The sequence below is a fragment of the Lissotriton vulgaris genome, chromosome 4_1 (assembly GCF_964263255.1).
Source record: "Lissotriton vulgaris chromosome 4_1, aLisVul1.2, whole genome shotgun sequence".
Classification (NCBI taxonomy): domain Eukaryota; kingdom Metazoa; phylum Chordata; class Amphibia; order Caudata; family Salamandridae; genus Lissotriton; species Lissotriton vulgaris.
Window position 1 is genome coordinate 990,477,716 of NC_141691.1, and position 13,695 is coordinate 990,491,410.

The 13,695-nt window shown below is 44.5% G+C and overlaps 1 protein-coding gene across 1 annotated transcript in view; it reads right to left on the reverse strand.

The window, feature by feature from the left end:
• The window catches only part of SLC6A3 (solute carrier family 6 member 3), a 581,644-nt gene that overhangs the window by 182,034 nt on the left and 385,915 nt on the right, over window positions 1-13,695 (reverse strand). The window contains exon 5 of the mRNA XM_086966890.1: window positions 4,187-4,321. Within this exon, the coding sequence (XP_086823016.1) occupies window positions 4,187-4,321 (135 nt within the window). The remainder of the gene's footprint in view (window positions 1-4,186; window positions 4,322-13,695) is intronic.

The following is a 13,695-nucleotide window of genomic DNA, read 5'->3' on the forward strand; positions in this document are numbered from 1 at the left end:
CTTCGCTGCGGCGGCTATTCCGCCGCAGCGCTAAGGGGGTGGGGCGGCTGCGCGGCGGTTCCGTGCTTGTGATGGAACTGCTCCGTCACGGCTCGCGGGTAAGCTGTGCTTGTGACGGAACGGTTCCGTCACGAAGCCGCCCGCCCATTAATTCGTCAGCGCAGGCGCGGAATTCGCGCCGCGCAGGCGCGGCGAGCGGGCAGTGACGGAACCGTTCCGTCACAAGCACAGCTCACCCGAGGCTTGTGACGGAACGGTTCCATCACAAGCATGCACGGGTTTAAAAGGAATAGACCTCTCTGGATGTAGATGTAGGACCAAAGGCCCTCCTATAGCCAAAACCTCTTCCTCTTGAAACAAACTTCACTGGAGTTAACACATTCCTTTCATCTGCTAATTTTGCACCATTTCTTCCAGCTGGGTACCATACAATTCAGTACCAGCAAAAGGAAGATCCAACAACATGGTTTTCCTTAGTGAGTCAGCTATCCAAAAGAGCACCCTGAGATGCCTCCTAGCTGCAATTGAACCTCTGAAACTGCAGCCATTGCCAAAAGGCATCAAATGAAATCTTTGAAAGAAAATGAACCTGTTGCTCCATTATTGACAGGCTGCTTGTAAAATCCAAACTTTGTGGGTTTTGATTCCCCAGGACTCTATTATGATTATGAGTTAGGCGTAGTGGTAATAACGCATCCCAGGGTAAATAGTGCATGACTTTAATGATTCGTCTGATCACGAGTGAAAACTGCATGCAATATTTAGCACATATGCTAAATACCACATGTCTGTAGTCCACCTGTGATCTTTAGCACATGTGCTGTTTTCTACGAGTGATATTTAGCCAAAACATTTCAATTACAAGTCGTATGTCTCTTACTTTTATTTCTCCAACATCTAGACCTTCCTTCATTTTTAAAGTGTGTGTGCTTTCTCTTTAAAAATTTATAGAATTGGCTTATACCCAGTTGGCATATTAATTTTACTGGTAAGTTCCTAGTAAAGTGGCACTACATGTGCCCCGGGCCTGTAAATTAAATGTTACTAGTGGGCCTGCAGCACTGATTGTGCCACCCACTTAAGTAGCCCTTTGAACGTCTCGGACCTGCCTTAACAGTTTAAGCTGCCATTTTGCACTCGTAAAATAAACCTTTTGCAGGCTCAAAACTTCATTTTTAATACATATGTCAGTCTTGGACAGCCAAGCGTGCAGAGTGCAATGTATTTAAAAGGTAGGTCTTGTATGTTTAAACGTTAATGTCTTTTTAGTGAAAAACTCAAATTAGTTTTTCACAACTGTAAGGCCTGTCTCTCCCACAAAACAACATTGGAGTTACTTTATTACATTTTTATACGTTTAATTTCCGAATTCGAAGAGCTCATGTTTTGTGTCTTTGGAATTGGGGTGAAAAGCCCTATTTAGTGGAAAACATTTTTTTTTAAATCACAATTTAGAAAATGACACCTTTAGAAAGTTTGTAGTTTTCTGCCCTTAACCTTTTGTGCCTACAGCCTAGCCTGAGTCAAATGACTAGGTGAAACTGACATTTGACTTTGTGAATACCTCCCAGACAGTCACACAATAGAGTTTAGGTGTGCCTGAGTTGGCCATTAGCTGGTAGGTTGGGATCAGTGCTGAGTACAGCCTCACTTACACCTGAATAGCCTGTCCTCTGCCTTCACATAAAGGGCTTAACAACCCCGCATTGTCACTTCAGCCAGCTTGCAGCCAGGGCAGGGGAGGCAGGAAATTCCAAAGCCACTGTCAGGAAGCTTCTCCCACCTTCCAGATCCAGGGTATATAAAAAAGCACCTAAGACACAAAGTCTTCACTACATTTCTGACCCTGTGGATACTCTGACGGAAAGCAAGTCTGCTATGCTGACTCAAGGACTGCACCTCGGCTGGACTACTGCTCTATAGAACCTGCTGCCTGCTGCCCTTTTGTCTGAGGAAAAAGAACTAGACCTGCAACTCCACCTTAACCCAGAATCCCAGGGTGACTCAAAGGGGTAGTCTTCTGGCCTACTGATCAGAGCCTCAGGGACATAACAGGCTCTGCAACAGCTCATGGACTCATCTTTAGCTAGTTCCTGACCTCCAAGAATTCCCCCATAGGTCCTGAACTCTATTGAGCTCATAATTGCAAGCTTCTGGGCCCTTTATTACCACAAACGGGCCCATTCCCAGCAGAACAATGCTGCTTGCATGGAAAATCAGCTCTGGCTGCCGCAATCCCGTCTCTTCGCACAACATCATCATCAGCGCACAGGGGACCACAGCATAAAGCTCCAGACCGTCCATCCACGAATCCTGGCTCGTTTTTTGCGTCAAGCTGACTACTCTACTTGTTCCCAGTGAGCCTCTCCAATGCTAACTGGACTTTTGGCACACAACTTGAGAAGGCAAACCTTCAGTTGGAATAATCTGGGAATATATTCGACCCACGCTCAATAGCTGTCGGCCTGATCTTTTGACTTTGACCTGATCCAGTGCGACCAGATATCCCCACTTTGTGCTTTTTTACACTTTAAACTTTAAAAAATTCATAACGTTTGTTCTTCTGATTGGATGTTTGTCATTTTGGTCCTGTTTTATTTAATCAATTTGGCCGGTTTTTTACCTAGTGTGGAATCTTTTTGTGCAGTGTTTTTACATTTTTAATGTTTGGAATGTTGCACAAATACTTTACACATTGCCTCTAAATTAAGCTTGATTGTTCTGTGCCAAGCTAGCAGCTAGTTGACCACAGGTTAGTTTGGGATTTGCTTGTGCCTTACCCTGATTAGGATTGGGGTGGCTGTTCTCACCCCAGTCAACCAGTAGCCCACTTTCTAACAGGACTGAATTGTGTAGTAGGAAAACGTAGATGTTCAGATGGAAAAATTAGCAGCTGCATAAGCCATTTTGACCCTGATTCCACCTAATTGTACACCGGATCAGATGGTGTTGTCTCCTCAGAAATATTAACCCCCTGAAAGGACGATCAAGCAATTAAATATTCCACTTTTAGCACTGGTGAAAATTCTTCATAAAATGTATGCAGAGCATCAAGCTTTGTGAAAAACATAGGAAAATCCTACTTGTCCACAAGCACCCATTATGGATCATTACCATCCTCACAGTGGAACGTGGAGGTAAACTTTATTGATTCCTCATGTGGAGAAGTGTGGCTCAAGTGGTTGGAGCGGCAGACCTGATGCAGAGGTCTGGCCCGGACCAGGGTTCAATTCCCCGCCTCGGTGGGTCTTGGGCTCAAATTTCCCCGGACCTGACAATTCTCGCCTCGGTGCCTATTCCAATCATGGAGTCCCACTCTGTAACTCTGGGCAATAGCTTGCTTAATCTCCACAATGGCCCCTCGCAGCGGGATGCCTGGATTTCACCTTGGGGAGGCCCAGTAATGGGTTATCTCGCAGGGGAATTCCAGGACGGGTTCCCTAAGCAAGTGCCGGGAAACCCACTGTGGGTAGCTGTGCGCTATACAAGTACAAATACATTTACATAATGGCTGACAAAGTCATCTTCCTCAGCTGGTTTGAGGGTAACAGGCAGGGACAGGGTGTCCTCACACTCAGTCCCATCCAGAATAGAGTAATCTATCACTGGCATCAGCCTCAGAGTCTTGAAAGAAAGAGAAGCCTCTTTTATGGCAAACTCAGCCTCTAATGCACTCTGGATCCTCAACTAAATTTCTGATCCAAAATGGCAACTGGCTCAGCCATTGAAACTGGTTGCCAGCTGCTTCAAGCTTAGTTTAGCAACAAGCTTACCCTCTCCTTGTGTGATCCCATGAGAGTGTGAGAAAGGAAAAAAGAACGGAAAGAGTGCGGCTACCACCTAGAAGTCACGCCTATAGTTCTGAACTAGACAGCTAGGGTATGTCCAACGGACATATATATATTGCACCGGATGCAAAGCAGGTCCATTGGCACAATACAAGGGTCGAGATCACTAAACTAGGTCCCTCCGGCTCAATCCCACAGTGCCGCTCATTCAGCTGCACCAATGCAGTAAGATGATAACTTACTTATGCAGAAAGCTTGCTACAGTGAAACTTGCCAATATATTTCTTTTAAGAATAAAATAACACTCTTATCTCCATTAGGTAAATCCAACTGCAGAAATTTTCTTATGTATAAGTTGAACTAACACAAGCCAGGAAATAAAATAAAATATCTCTTACCGAAGCCTCACATAACCGGAGGAAATCCACGCTGAGGTATGCTTTGATACCATCAATTGCTCCAGGGAGAGTAACTCCGCGAACAAGCAAAGCCGTTAAAACGAAATATGGCATGGTAGCAGTGATCCAGACAACCTGAAGGCAGAATAGCACACAAATGTTTATCACAATGTACGATTTATAATGTTTTTCACATGTAAGTATTGGCTGAGACAAATACAGTTTTATATTCCTTAGATTTATAAATGCATATAAACTTTGCATTTGAAAAACATGACTTGGTCTTGTTGAGGTGGAGGCCAGGCACCCTCCCAAATTTGTCAAATGCAACGAGCATTTGCGGCACCCGTCTGCGCACATCATTCACATAAAGTAATACATCATCAGCATATAGCAAATAGTATGGTGGAGCCCATTGATGGGAATCCTGAGTGGCTCTTCACTAGCCCACGAATGCTGCACAGGTGACTCCATAGCATCAGGTAAAGAGCATGGGTGAAAAGGGACAGCCTGCCTCGTGTCTAATTTCACTCTCCAAGCTTCTGATATCACACCCCCAATTTAAACCCATGCATTGGGATTAGTGTACATCAGCCTTATCCACCTCATCATTTTTGTCACAAAAGCCAATGCTTTGTCGTACCGCACGTAGGTATTCCCAATCTAGAGTGTCAAAGGCTTTCTCCATAGCTATTGAAGCACATCTAACCACTACATCTGTGGGAGAATGTTACTTATAATAAAGTGAAAGAGTCTGCACACAGTTAGGATAGAATTCCTTCCCAGTATGAAATAGCTCTGACCCTGATGTACCAGGCATGGAAGGTCCACCAGTAATCTATTCACCAGCACTTTCCCAGCATTTTGCAGACCAAATTAAGCATGAACAGGGGTCTGTGGGACTCCACTTCCAGTGGATTGTGATCCCCTTTTGGGATCACCACCATAGTGGCTTCTCTGATGCTAGGGGGCAGTTCACCACTACTGGCCTGTACATATATAATCAGTAGCTGTATTAGCTGTCTCTGGAAAACCCTGTAGAACTCCAAAGGGAGCCCGTTGTTGCCCAGTATTTTGCCAGAGGTCTCTAATACGCTGCTTCTCCCATTCCCGAGGGAGATCTCTCTCTCTAATGTGTCTAACTGCTCCGGAATCAATGTATGGTGCCCCAACTCAACAGCCATAGGAGGGAGTTGTGATCTGAAGGCATGACTAAAGATAAGCCCTAAGGTTTCCCCACTGATTTGCAGTGTCGCTAGTATCATATCTACCCTGGTATGCAAAGCGAGAAATAGTAGGAATAATCCCTGGTCAATGGACATGTTGTATGTTTGCAAGGACCCTCTCATCGACACATTAATGTAAATACACTAGGAGTACTTCAAATTATTAAATCTCTCAGACCATTATGAGGAAAAGAACAAACAATAGTGACACTAAAGAATTAGAAAAATATCAAGATTTATTTATTAGTTATCTTTTATAATTTTGTTGGTTCATTGTAAAAACATATATTAGAAATAGAAAAAATTCATACAGAGACTAACAATTGTGCACAAACATTCCGATCACATTCATTCACAACAACACACATACTACTTGCACATACTCATATTGATATATATGGTATTTTCATCAAACATTATAGGATTTATATAGGATGTAGTGAAAAAAGAGTAACAGCATTTTGATGAATGATGGTCTTTTTTACGTGGTTTCCAAAATGACAGTCAGACAGATTCTTAGTCTGTCTCTAAATTCATGACCCAGTTAAAATCACCCTCTGGTGTATGTGGACCTTGAGGGTGTATGCTCAGTTGCATGGATATCATTACTAAAAATGTTTTGTTTAGAATTGGTGGAGTGCAACCTGACTACATGGTGTGCTTTACCATTCAATTGTCCACACAGAGGCACATATCCCCCCTGGGGAAATCCATACAAGTTCATTATGAGAAATCGGGCTGTTGGTTGACTGGGATGTGACCATGGTCAAGCAGCAACCACAATCCATGTCAGGGAAAGTCACATAACAACCCTAAATTAACCTGTGCTCCATCCTTTGGTAGCTTGGCACAGAGCAGCCAGACTTAACTTAGAGGCAATGTGTAAAGAATGTGTGAAACACTTCCTACAGTAATAAAGGGGAAAACACCACACAAAAAGAATTCCACACCCATTTAGAAACATAGTACTTTGTTTAATAAATAAAACAAAACCAAAACAACAAAAATCCAATCAGTAGAACCAGAGATATGCACTATTAAAGAATTTTTTCGAAAATAGTGGCAAAAAGCACAAAGTGTCAACTGTTGGTATCTGGTTGCGCCAGACAGGGACAAAGTCACAAGTTCAGGGTGAACACAATAGGTCTTCCTCCAGTTACAGAGACCCAGTTAGGCCGGCCAAACAAAGTACTTTAAATTCTGGTTTGCGGAGAGCTGCAAGGATCTGTGTCAAGGATGCATCATGCAGCCGAATCGATGGTTCGGTTTCGAGATGCAGTGAGGCTGCAATGTGAAGGTCTGTGTTGTCATCAAGGATCCCATCAATGGGGCTTGTGATGGTAAGTCCCGCGTCAAGGGTGTGGCGCGCAGTTGGCGTGATGCATCGGTTCCAAAGAGCTGTGAGGCTGCAATACAGAGTGCAGCGTTTGTATCGAGGCTACAGTTGATGAGGGTTGCGAGGGCCTGTGAGGAGGATACGTTGCACAGTGGCGGGACCAATAGCAATGCAGGCTGTGCAGATGATGCATGTCTTTGCAATCGGTTTAATCCGCAAAGCAGCATAGAGGCATTGGTTCTGCTCAGGGTTGCGCAGTGCAGCAGAGTAGATACAGCAGTTCCACTGGATCCACAAAGGCTGGCAAAGCACCTTAGGACTACTGCCAAGGGTCCAGGACTAGGGAGGCACCACTTTGCAGGGTAAACTCACAAATGGCAGAGTCCAGGTGAAGGCGCAAGGTTGATGGAAGCCTGTCTCTGAGGCTTCAGATCAGGAGGTCAGTCAACTTGCCATTGGAGTCACTCTGGTTTCTGGTTTAAAGATTTTCAGGTCCAGTCCTTCTCACTCAGTCAAGAGGGGAGCAGGCAGCAGGTCAACACAATAGGGCAGCAGTGCATTTAGAGCATCAGTCCAGCAGAGTAGCAGTCCTTTCAGCAGCACATCAGTCCTTACTGGCAGAGTATCCGCAGGTCCAAATTTTTACTAAAGAGTAGGTGTCTGAGGTCCAGTATTAATACCCAGCTATGCCTTTAAAGTGGGGAGAATCTTATAGAAGCATGCATTTGAAGTGCACAGATGCCCTGATTTCCTAGCCCTGGCTCCAGAGTAACTACAGGGATACACAGCCCTTTGTGTAGAGAGAGAACACAGACTATTTAAGTGAAGGTGGGGCTGGGCCCAGCTCCTCCCTCCCATCCTGCCAGTGAAAGCCCATCCACTCACACCTAAGCTCCTCATTGTATGTAGCTCTGTAGGAGCAATACACGAAGCCCAACTGTCACCCACACCCAGCCGTGACCCAGAAGCAGGCTGCAGGCACCAAATGGCTAAGGCAAGAAAAAGGCTACTTTCAAAAAGTGGCATTTCCAAAATTGCAATTTAAAATCCAATTTCACAATATGACATGATTTGAAATTAAAATTCCGGACACCAAACACGTTGTGGTCACCTGTTCTCATTTGGAAATCACACTTATAAATGTAATAAGGTAACTCCAATGTTATCCTATATGAGAGCTAGGCCTTGCAGTAGTGAAAAACAAATTTATGATTTTTTACAGCATCAGGACACGTAAAACTTAAAAGTTTGCCTCACTTTTTAAATACATTGCACTCTGTTCTCTAGGCAGTCCAGGGCTTAACGTAAGGGTGACTTATATGTATTAAAAAAGAAGGTTTGGACCTGGCAAATGGTTTACTTTGCCAGGGCGAAATGGCAGAGGCTGCACACACACACAAGTGGCACTTAATTTACAGGCCCTTGACACAGGTAGTGCCACCTTACTAGGGGCATACTAGTAAATTAAATATGTCAATTCAATATAAACCAGTTCTACCATGCTTTAAGGAGAGAGCACAATCACTTTAGCACTGGTTAGCAATGGTAAAGTGTGCAGATGCCCAAGGCCTGCAAAAACGAAGTCAGCAAAAACAGGAGGTCTGAAGGCAAAAAAGTTAGGGGAATATCACATCAAGAATCCGAGGTCTAACAAGCATCCCTAGCATGCACAGAGTGAACTGTACTGTACAGCTGCCCTTTCCATCTTTACCTCAACTTAGCACACTCTGGGCCAGAAATATGTTTGTTTTTTTATAATATTGCAATATGTACACCCCTCCTCTTGAGATAGGTATGTATCTTGTGTTCTTTGGCGGTACTGCCCAAGCCTTTCACATTCTATGTCAGGAATGTGTAGACATTATTTTGTAGATTGTACTCTTGGGCATTACTTTGTGGTAGCCAATATGCTTCCATTCTAGTCCCACTCTGATTGGGCATGGCGCATGTGCACCCATCACTTCCATATGATGTGTTAGTAGTCATGGTTTCAACCCTTTGCCTCTTGGAGTCTACTCCCCACTTTCGTCAACGGCACAGTGCGGCATTTCCACTGTGGCTAGACAAGTAAATCTTGGCCTAAAACTGTCCATGGTCCAATTAACAGATTGCTTGATTAACATGATAACAAAGTGTAGCATAATATACCACGCCATGCCAAAATTTAACAAGTGGATAACCAACAAGACTCCCAGATTTCGGGTGAAGAGAGGGGACTCTGGTGTCTGCACTCTACATAGTGTTTGACCCTTTGGCAACCTGCATCTTGACCCATTTGGAACTCAATTGCCCCCTAACTACCGTTTTTTGTGGCCCTCTTACTTATGTTATCAGAGTTACACAAAATCATCTGCAGTTCTGGGGTGAAAGATGAAAGATAATGTTGATATCTACTCTGGCGACTTTTGATAAGGTGTTGCTACTGCCAGTTGTGTCATATGATGTCAAGTGCACTGTTTGATCTGGTGCTCCACCCAGCACTGCCGCCACCACCTTCTATCGACGGCTTGAGCACTAGCTTCACTTAATTCACTTACAATGCAGAGGCTTGGGTTCCAGCTTGTCCGCCAGTTCTCATGCAGTCTCTCTAGTCTCAGCCTAGTCCCATACTTCACATGGGCATGTGAATAAAATTGCTTGGTCTGTGATCACCTTGAGTTTTGCGGGATAAAGGTATATAATCAAGAGGTTTAATTTAAGAGTTTCCCCTTGACAGCATATAGTGAACCACACTGTTGCCACACAGCAGAGTTGTAATATGGAAACAGCAAAACTTTAGAGTTTCAATGGCAAATAGACCCAACACTTACTCTATTTTAAATAGAGTATTCTCTGACTTTTTAATGAAGCAGTTTCACTACAATAGACCTGGGTAGGCCGACCTGTGCAGGTGAGTGGAATGGGATTCTGTGGGCCCTTTCTACAGCAAAGCTGTTGGATAGGCTCTCAGTGGCCATGAAGTATTTGAGAAAATTGTCAAGATATGGTTGCACATCTGCTCCCTCTTTGCCCTCAGAAAGGCCATCAATACGTCCATTTTTGAGTCTGTACCTCCCTGCCATGTCTTATGCTCTGTATTTCAGAAATCTGATTCTTTCCATCATTTCAACCATGTCGGTCTTCAGCTCCACTACATCAAAAGCCATTTCAGCCATATTATTCTCAACTTCTGACCCTCTTGGCTTCATTTTTCTGCTGAGCTCTTAATATACCTAATTCCAGTGCTATGTTTTGCCCCCCAGCTCCAACTCAGTGTCCTCAATTTCTTTGATAACAGAGCCGAGTTTATCTGGGTGCTCAGTGCTTGGCTCATGTATCAACACAAGCTTTGTTTCTAGTTGATTTGAGTGTTTTCTGGTTTCGGGGGGGGGGGGGGGTTGTGCATGTCCCAGGGCTGGTCTGCTTGAGATTTTTTTTCTGTGGTACCGTCCACTGTCCACTGTGCCAGGATTAAATATCTTTTACTCAAAGACTCAGAGATTGTCCAATCCCCTATATGCATTGTCCAAGCCCCTATATTGATTATCAATATTTCAGCAGAGGTGCAAGGTTGTATCTCAGTTCAATCTATCATACATCCTATATGTTTAATGCATGTCCCTACGAACTCTAATATCTGCAGAGTTCAAAAGAGGTTTCTGCCACAAGTCCAAATGCATCCCAATGAAAGTCAGCCCCACCCTTTTGAGGTATGGATTAGCAGAATCCATAGTTTGAATCATACCTGCAGGCTTCTGTTTGTCTGTGCCACCTATCTCTACGTCAGAGTTGCTTTGAAAGTCCAGTGCATCCCTACACTTCAAGCTTTTCCCTCTACTTTGAGAGCACCACTGCTCAGCACAATGAAGCCTGTGGCAGCTGCCCGTTCACCGTATTTTTCGATGTCCACCACCTACAATCACCATGGTGGCATCAGTCCCAGGTCCTGCACCTCACCATCCAGGGCTCCATCATTCCGTGGAACCTCAAGTTCCTTTGGGCGCCACGCCAGCATCGCTGCTTGGAGCCTGCCTCCAACCCTCACCACTGGCTAACCCAAGCAGAAGGAGTTAAGAAAGATGACAGTCAAGGGGCTGTCTGTGTAGGCACCGCTCAGCATAGACCAATCGCCATCTTGGCCAGTAGTGCATTTGTAACAGGCCACTTCATGTTGGCTTGTCACACCCAGAAATCACCAAATTCACTTCGCTGAGACTTTGCCCCTCCAGTCTGCAAAATGTTGTTGCCAGCCAAAGAATGCAGGATTCTGACCAATGCAAGGGAGCCTAGTCAGTAGCTGCTATGAAGCACGTCTCACTAAAACAGCCTCCAGGCCACACCCCCAGAAATCCAACTTCTTAAACTTTATTTTGCCTGCAGTGCTGAAAACCCTTGAACCCTTTGAGTGTTCCCTTCCTATTTACAGGCATTAGGCCCAGACAAATAACTTTGTCTAATATAATCAAATAGATGTAAAAAAAACTATGAAAGATGGGCCCTTTTACACCTCTACACTCCACATCCATGTAGCATTATAACAAAATGGCCCTATCTAAAACAATCCGCTACCATTTTGCTGCACTGAAATGAACATGAACCAAACTTTGCCACCAGAGTTATCCAGGTGTGTGTTCCAGATCAAGTGACAACTTCAAAACCACTAGTTTGCATACAACGTATTAGACACATGCTTCGGGCTGAGATAGACCAAAGGCCTGTGGCAGTTGCCACTAACCGCAGTGGTCTTCACCATACAAATACCTCTTCTCATGAGATTGCTTCAGACTAGTGATCATCGTGTAAAGAGGGGTGGCGCTGTGCTTTCTCCGTTGAATATTGTCTCACGTCCATTTCAAAGACAGTAAGGCCTCACATGTGGGCTTACTTTGCTCCCATGACACAGCGATGAAAGACTACCGAAATGTTGATATTGGTTTCCTTAATGCCCCCTGCACTGGCTTCACGCATTGTATCATAACTTTTATAACCATGCCTTTACACCTCCATCAGATTACATAATTCCTCACACTGGTCTGTCAGATGAAGTGGTATGAGGTAGTAGGAGTGCACATTGATTGTGCACCAATGAAATGGGTTCAGGTGTTTGACCTAGATATTCAGGCAGGGTCGCCTTGCTTGTTATCACCGGACCTGATGAACATTAAAGGAGGTGTTTAAAGTCGTGGACTTCCCGGGACGATGCGCTGTCACAATGTGTCCTTTGCACGTTACAACCCTCAAAGGGTGTACAGCAAACAGAGTATCTATTTCCTGCTTCTGTTTCTGTTTGTCGAGTACCCAGTCCCCTTTATCCAAAACTGTTTCCTGGGCTTGTTGGTGCTGATCAGCATATGTTTTAATTTTGCACTTTGAGAAGTGTCTGTGACACATACCTTATCGACATTAATCGATCGGTCTGATTCCCATTGTGGTAGTTTGATTCTAATGGCTCTCCCAAATAGCAAAGTGGCAGGACTCTCACCAGTTGTGGTGAGAGGAGTTGATCAGTAGGCACGAAGGGCTTGACACATGGCTTTGTTTAGATTGAGTCTCTCATTGATGCTCGCTGAATTACCCTCTTGAGGGCTCCCATAAATAGTTCAACAGCACCATTTGCTTGGGGCCACAGAGGTGTATTTTTTTGATGCTTGACATTGAGTCAAACAGATTTGAGAACAGCGGGGATGCCTCATCCTGCAAATATGTCATCAAGCTGCTCAATGTCTTTGTCATTGGTTGATGATGATAAGTCTTGCACCAAAGGAAAACGCAAATATCATCAATGACTACCATGAGATTATGTCCATTTCCTAGAAGTCTAAATAATCAACTGAAACTCTCACCCAGGCATGCAGAAGACATCAAACTTTTTGACTCATGCAGTCCACCTGGCAACGATGTTCAGTTTCTTCGCTAAGTCAAACAAGGTGGTTTCTTCAGGAAAGTAGCCATGGTATATTTTGCACTCCCTTCTACTGCATTGAGAGATTATGCTGTTCAGGCAGCGTTTGTTGCACAGTATGCCACCTGCAATTGCTGCACGCATTGGCCTCGCACCTGAGCTTGGGTCGTCACATCCTATTTGAGGTCGTGTGGTGCTTTCATCGCATGTGCTAATAAGTAAGTTTCTGTTTTCGTACCTGGTTGTAACTGCCTTTGGTGTTTGCTTCATATGGATGATATCTCTGTGCTATGGCGTGGGGCAGTCTCTCTTCTTTAAGCCATACCAAAGGATTCTGGTGAGCTTTTTGAATGTGCATCTCTGCAGGGCGTCAACTTCTTCGCTGGCTGTGTATGGGCTGGAGCGGGACTTTGACTCCACATATGCCAACTGCAGACTGCTTGTTATCAATTTTTGTGCACACGTATCACACATGAGCAGCTTGCTGTACCTTTGCAAACTCTCAGGGAGAGCAGCAATATTTCTCTGGGGCATGTATCTCCTACTCTTCACGCTTCATCTTCCCTAGCACGGGAGCATGTAAATTAATACGCCACACACGGAGATCTGTAACAGACATCTTTATGCCTCTGCATATGATCACACACTGCACGTATTGCATTACAACGTTTATAAACACACCTTAACACCTCCCAGCAGATGATGTAATTCCTGTTTAGAGTCCGCCCAGAACTGCAAATGTCCTAGCGCTCACATGATTAGGACACTACAAACCCCTTTTGTAGCCAGAACAGGTACGACACGTTCCCCAGCAACCAATGTGCAAGAGGCAGATAAGCCCCATTCTAGCACAGAAGGGATCAGGAAAATAACCCTACGCATAGCAGCTGCTCACAAGAAACAGGGAAGCCACGACAAAACGATGAGGAGCACCAGACTCTATGAAAAAGTTAATTGGCCAGTAACTCACAGTGCCAAAACCCAATGAAGCAACTGTTTAGGACATACACCCAAGACTTGATGAGTCATCTGTAGATGAGCCCTCAACTCTGAAGACAATGACTTC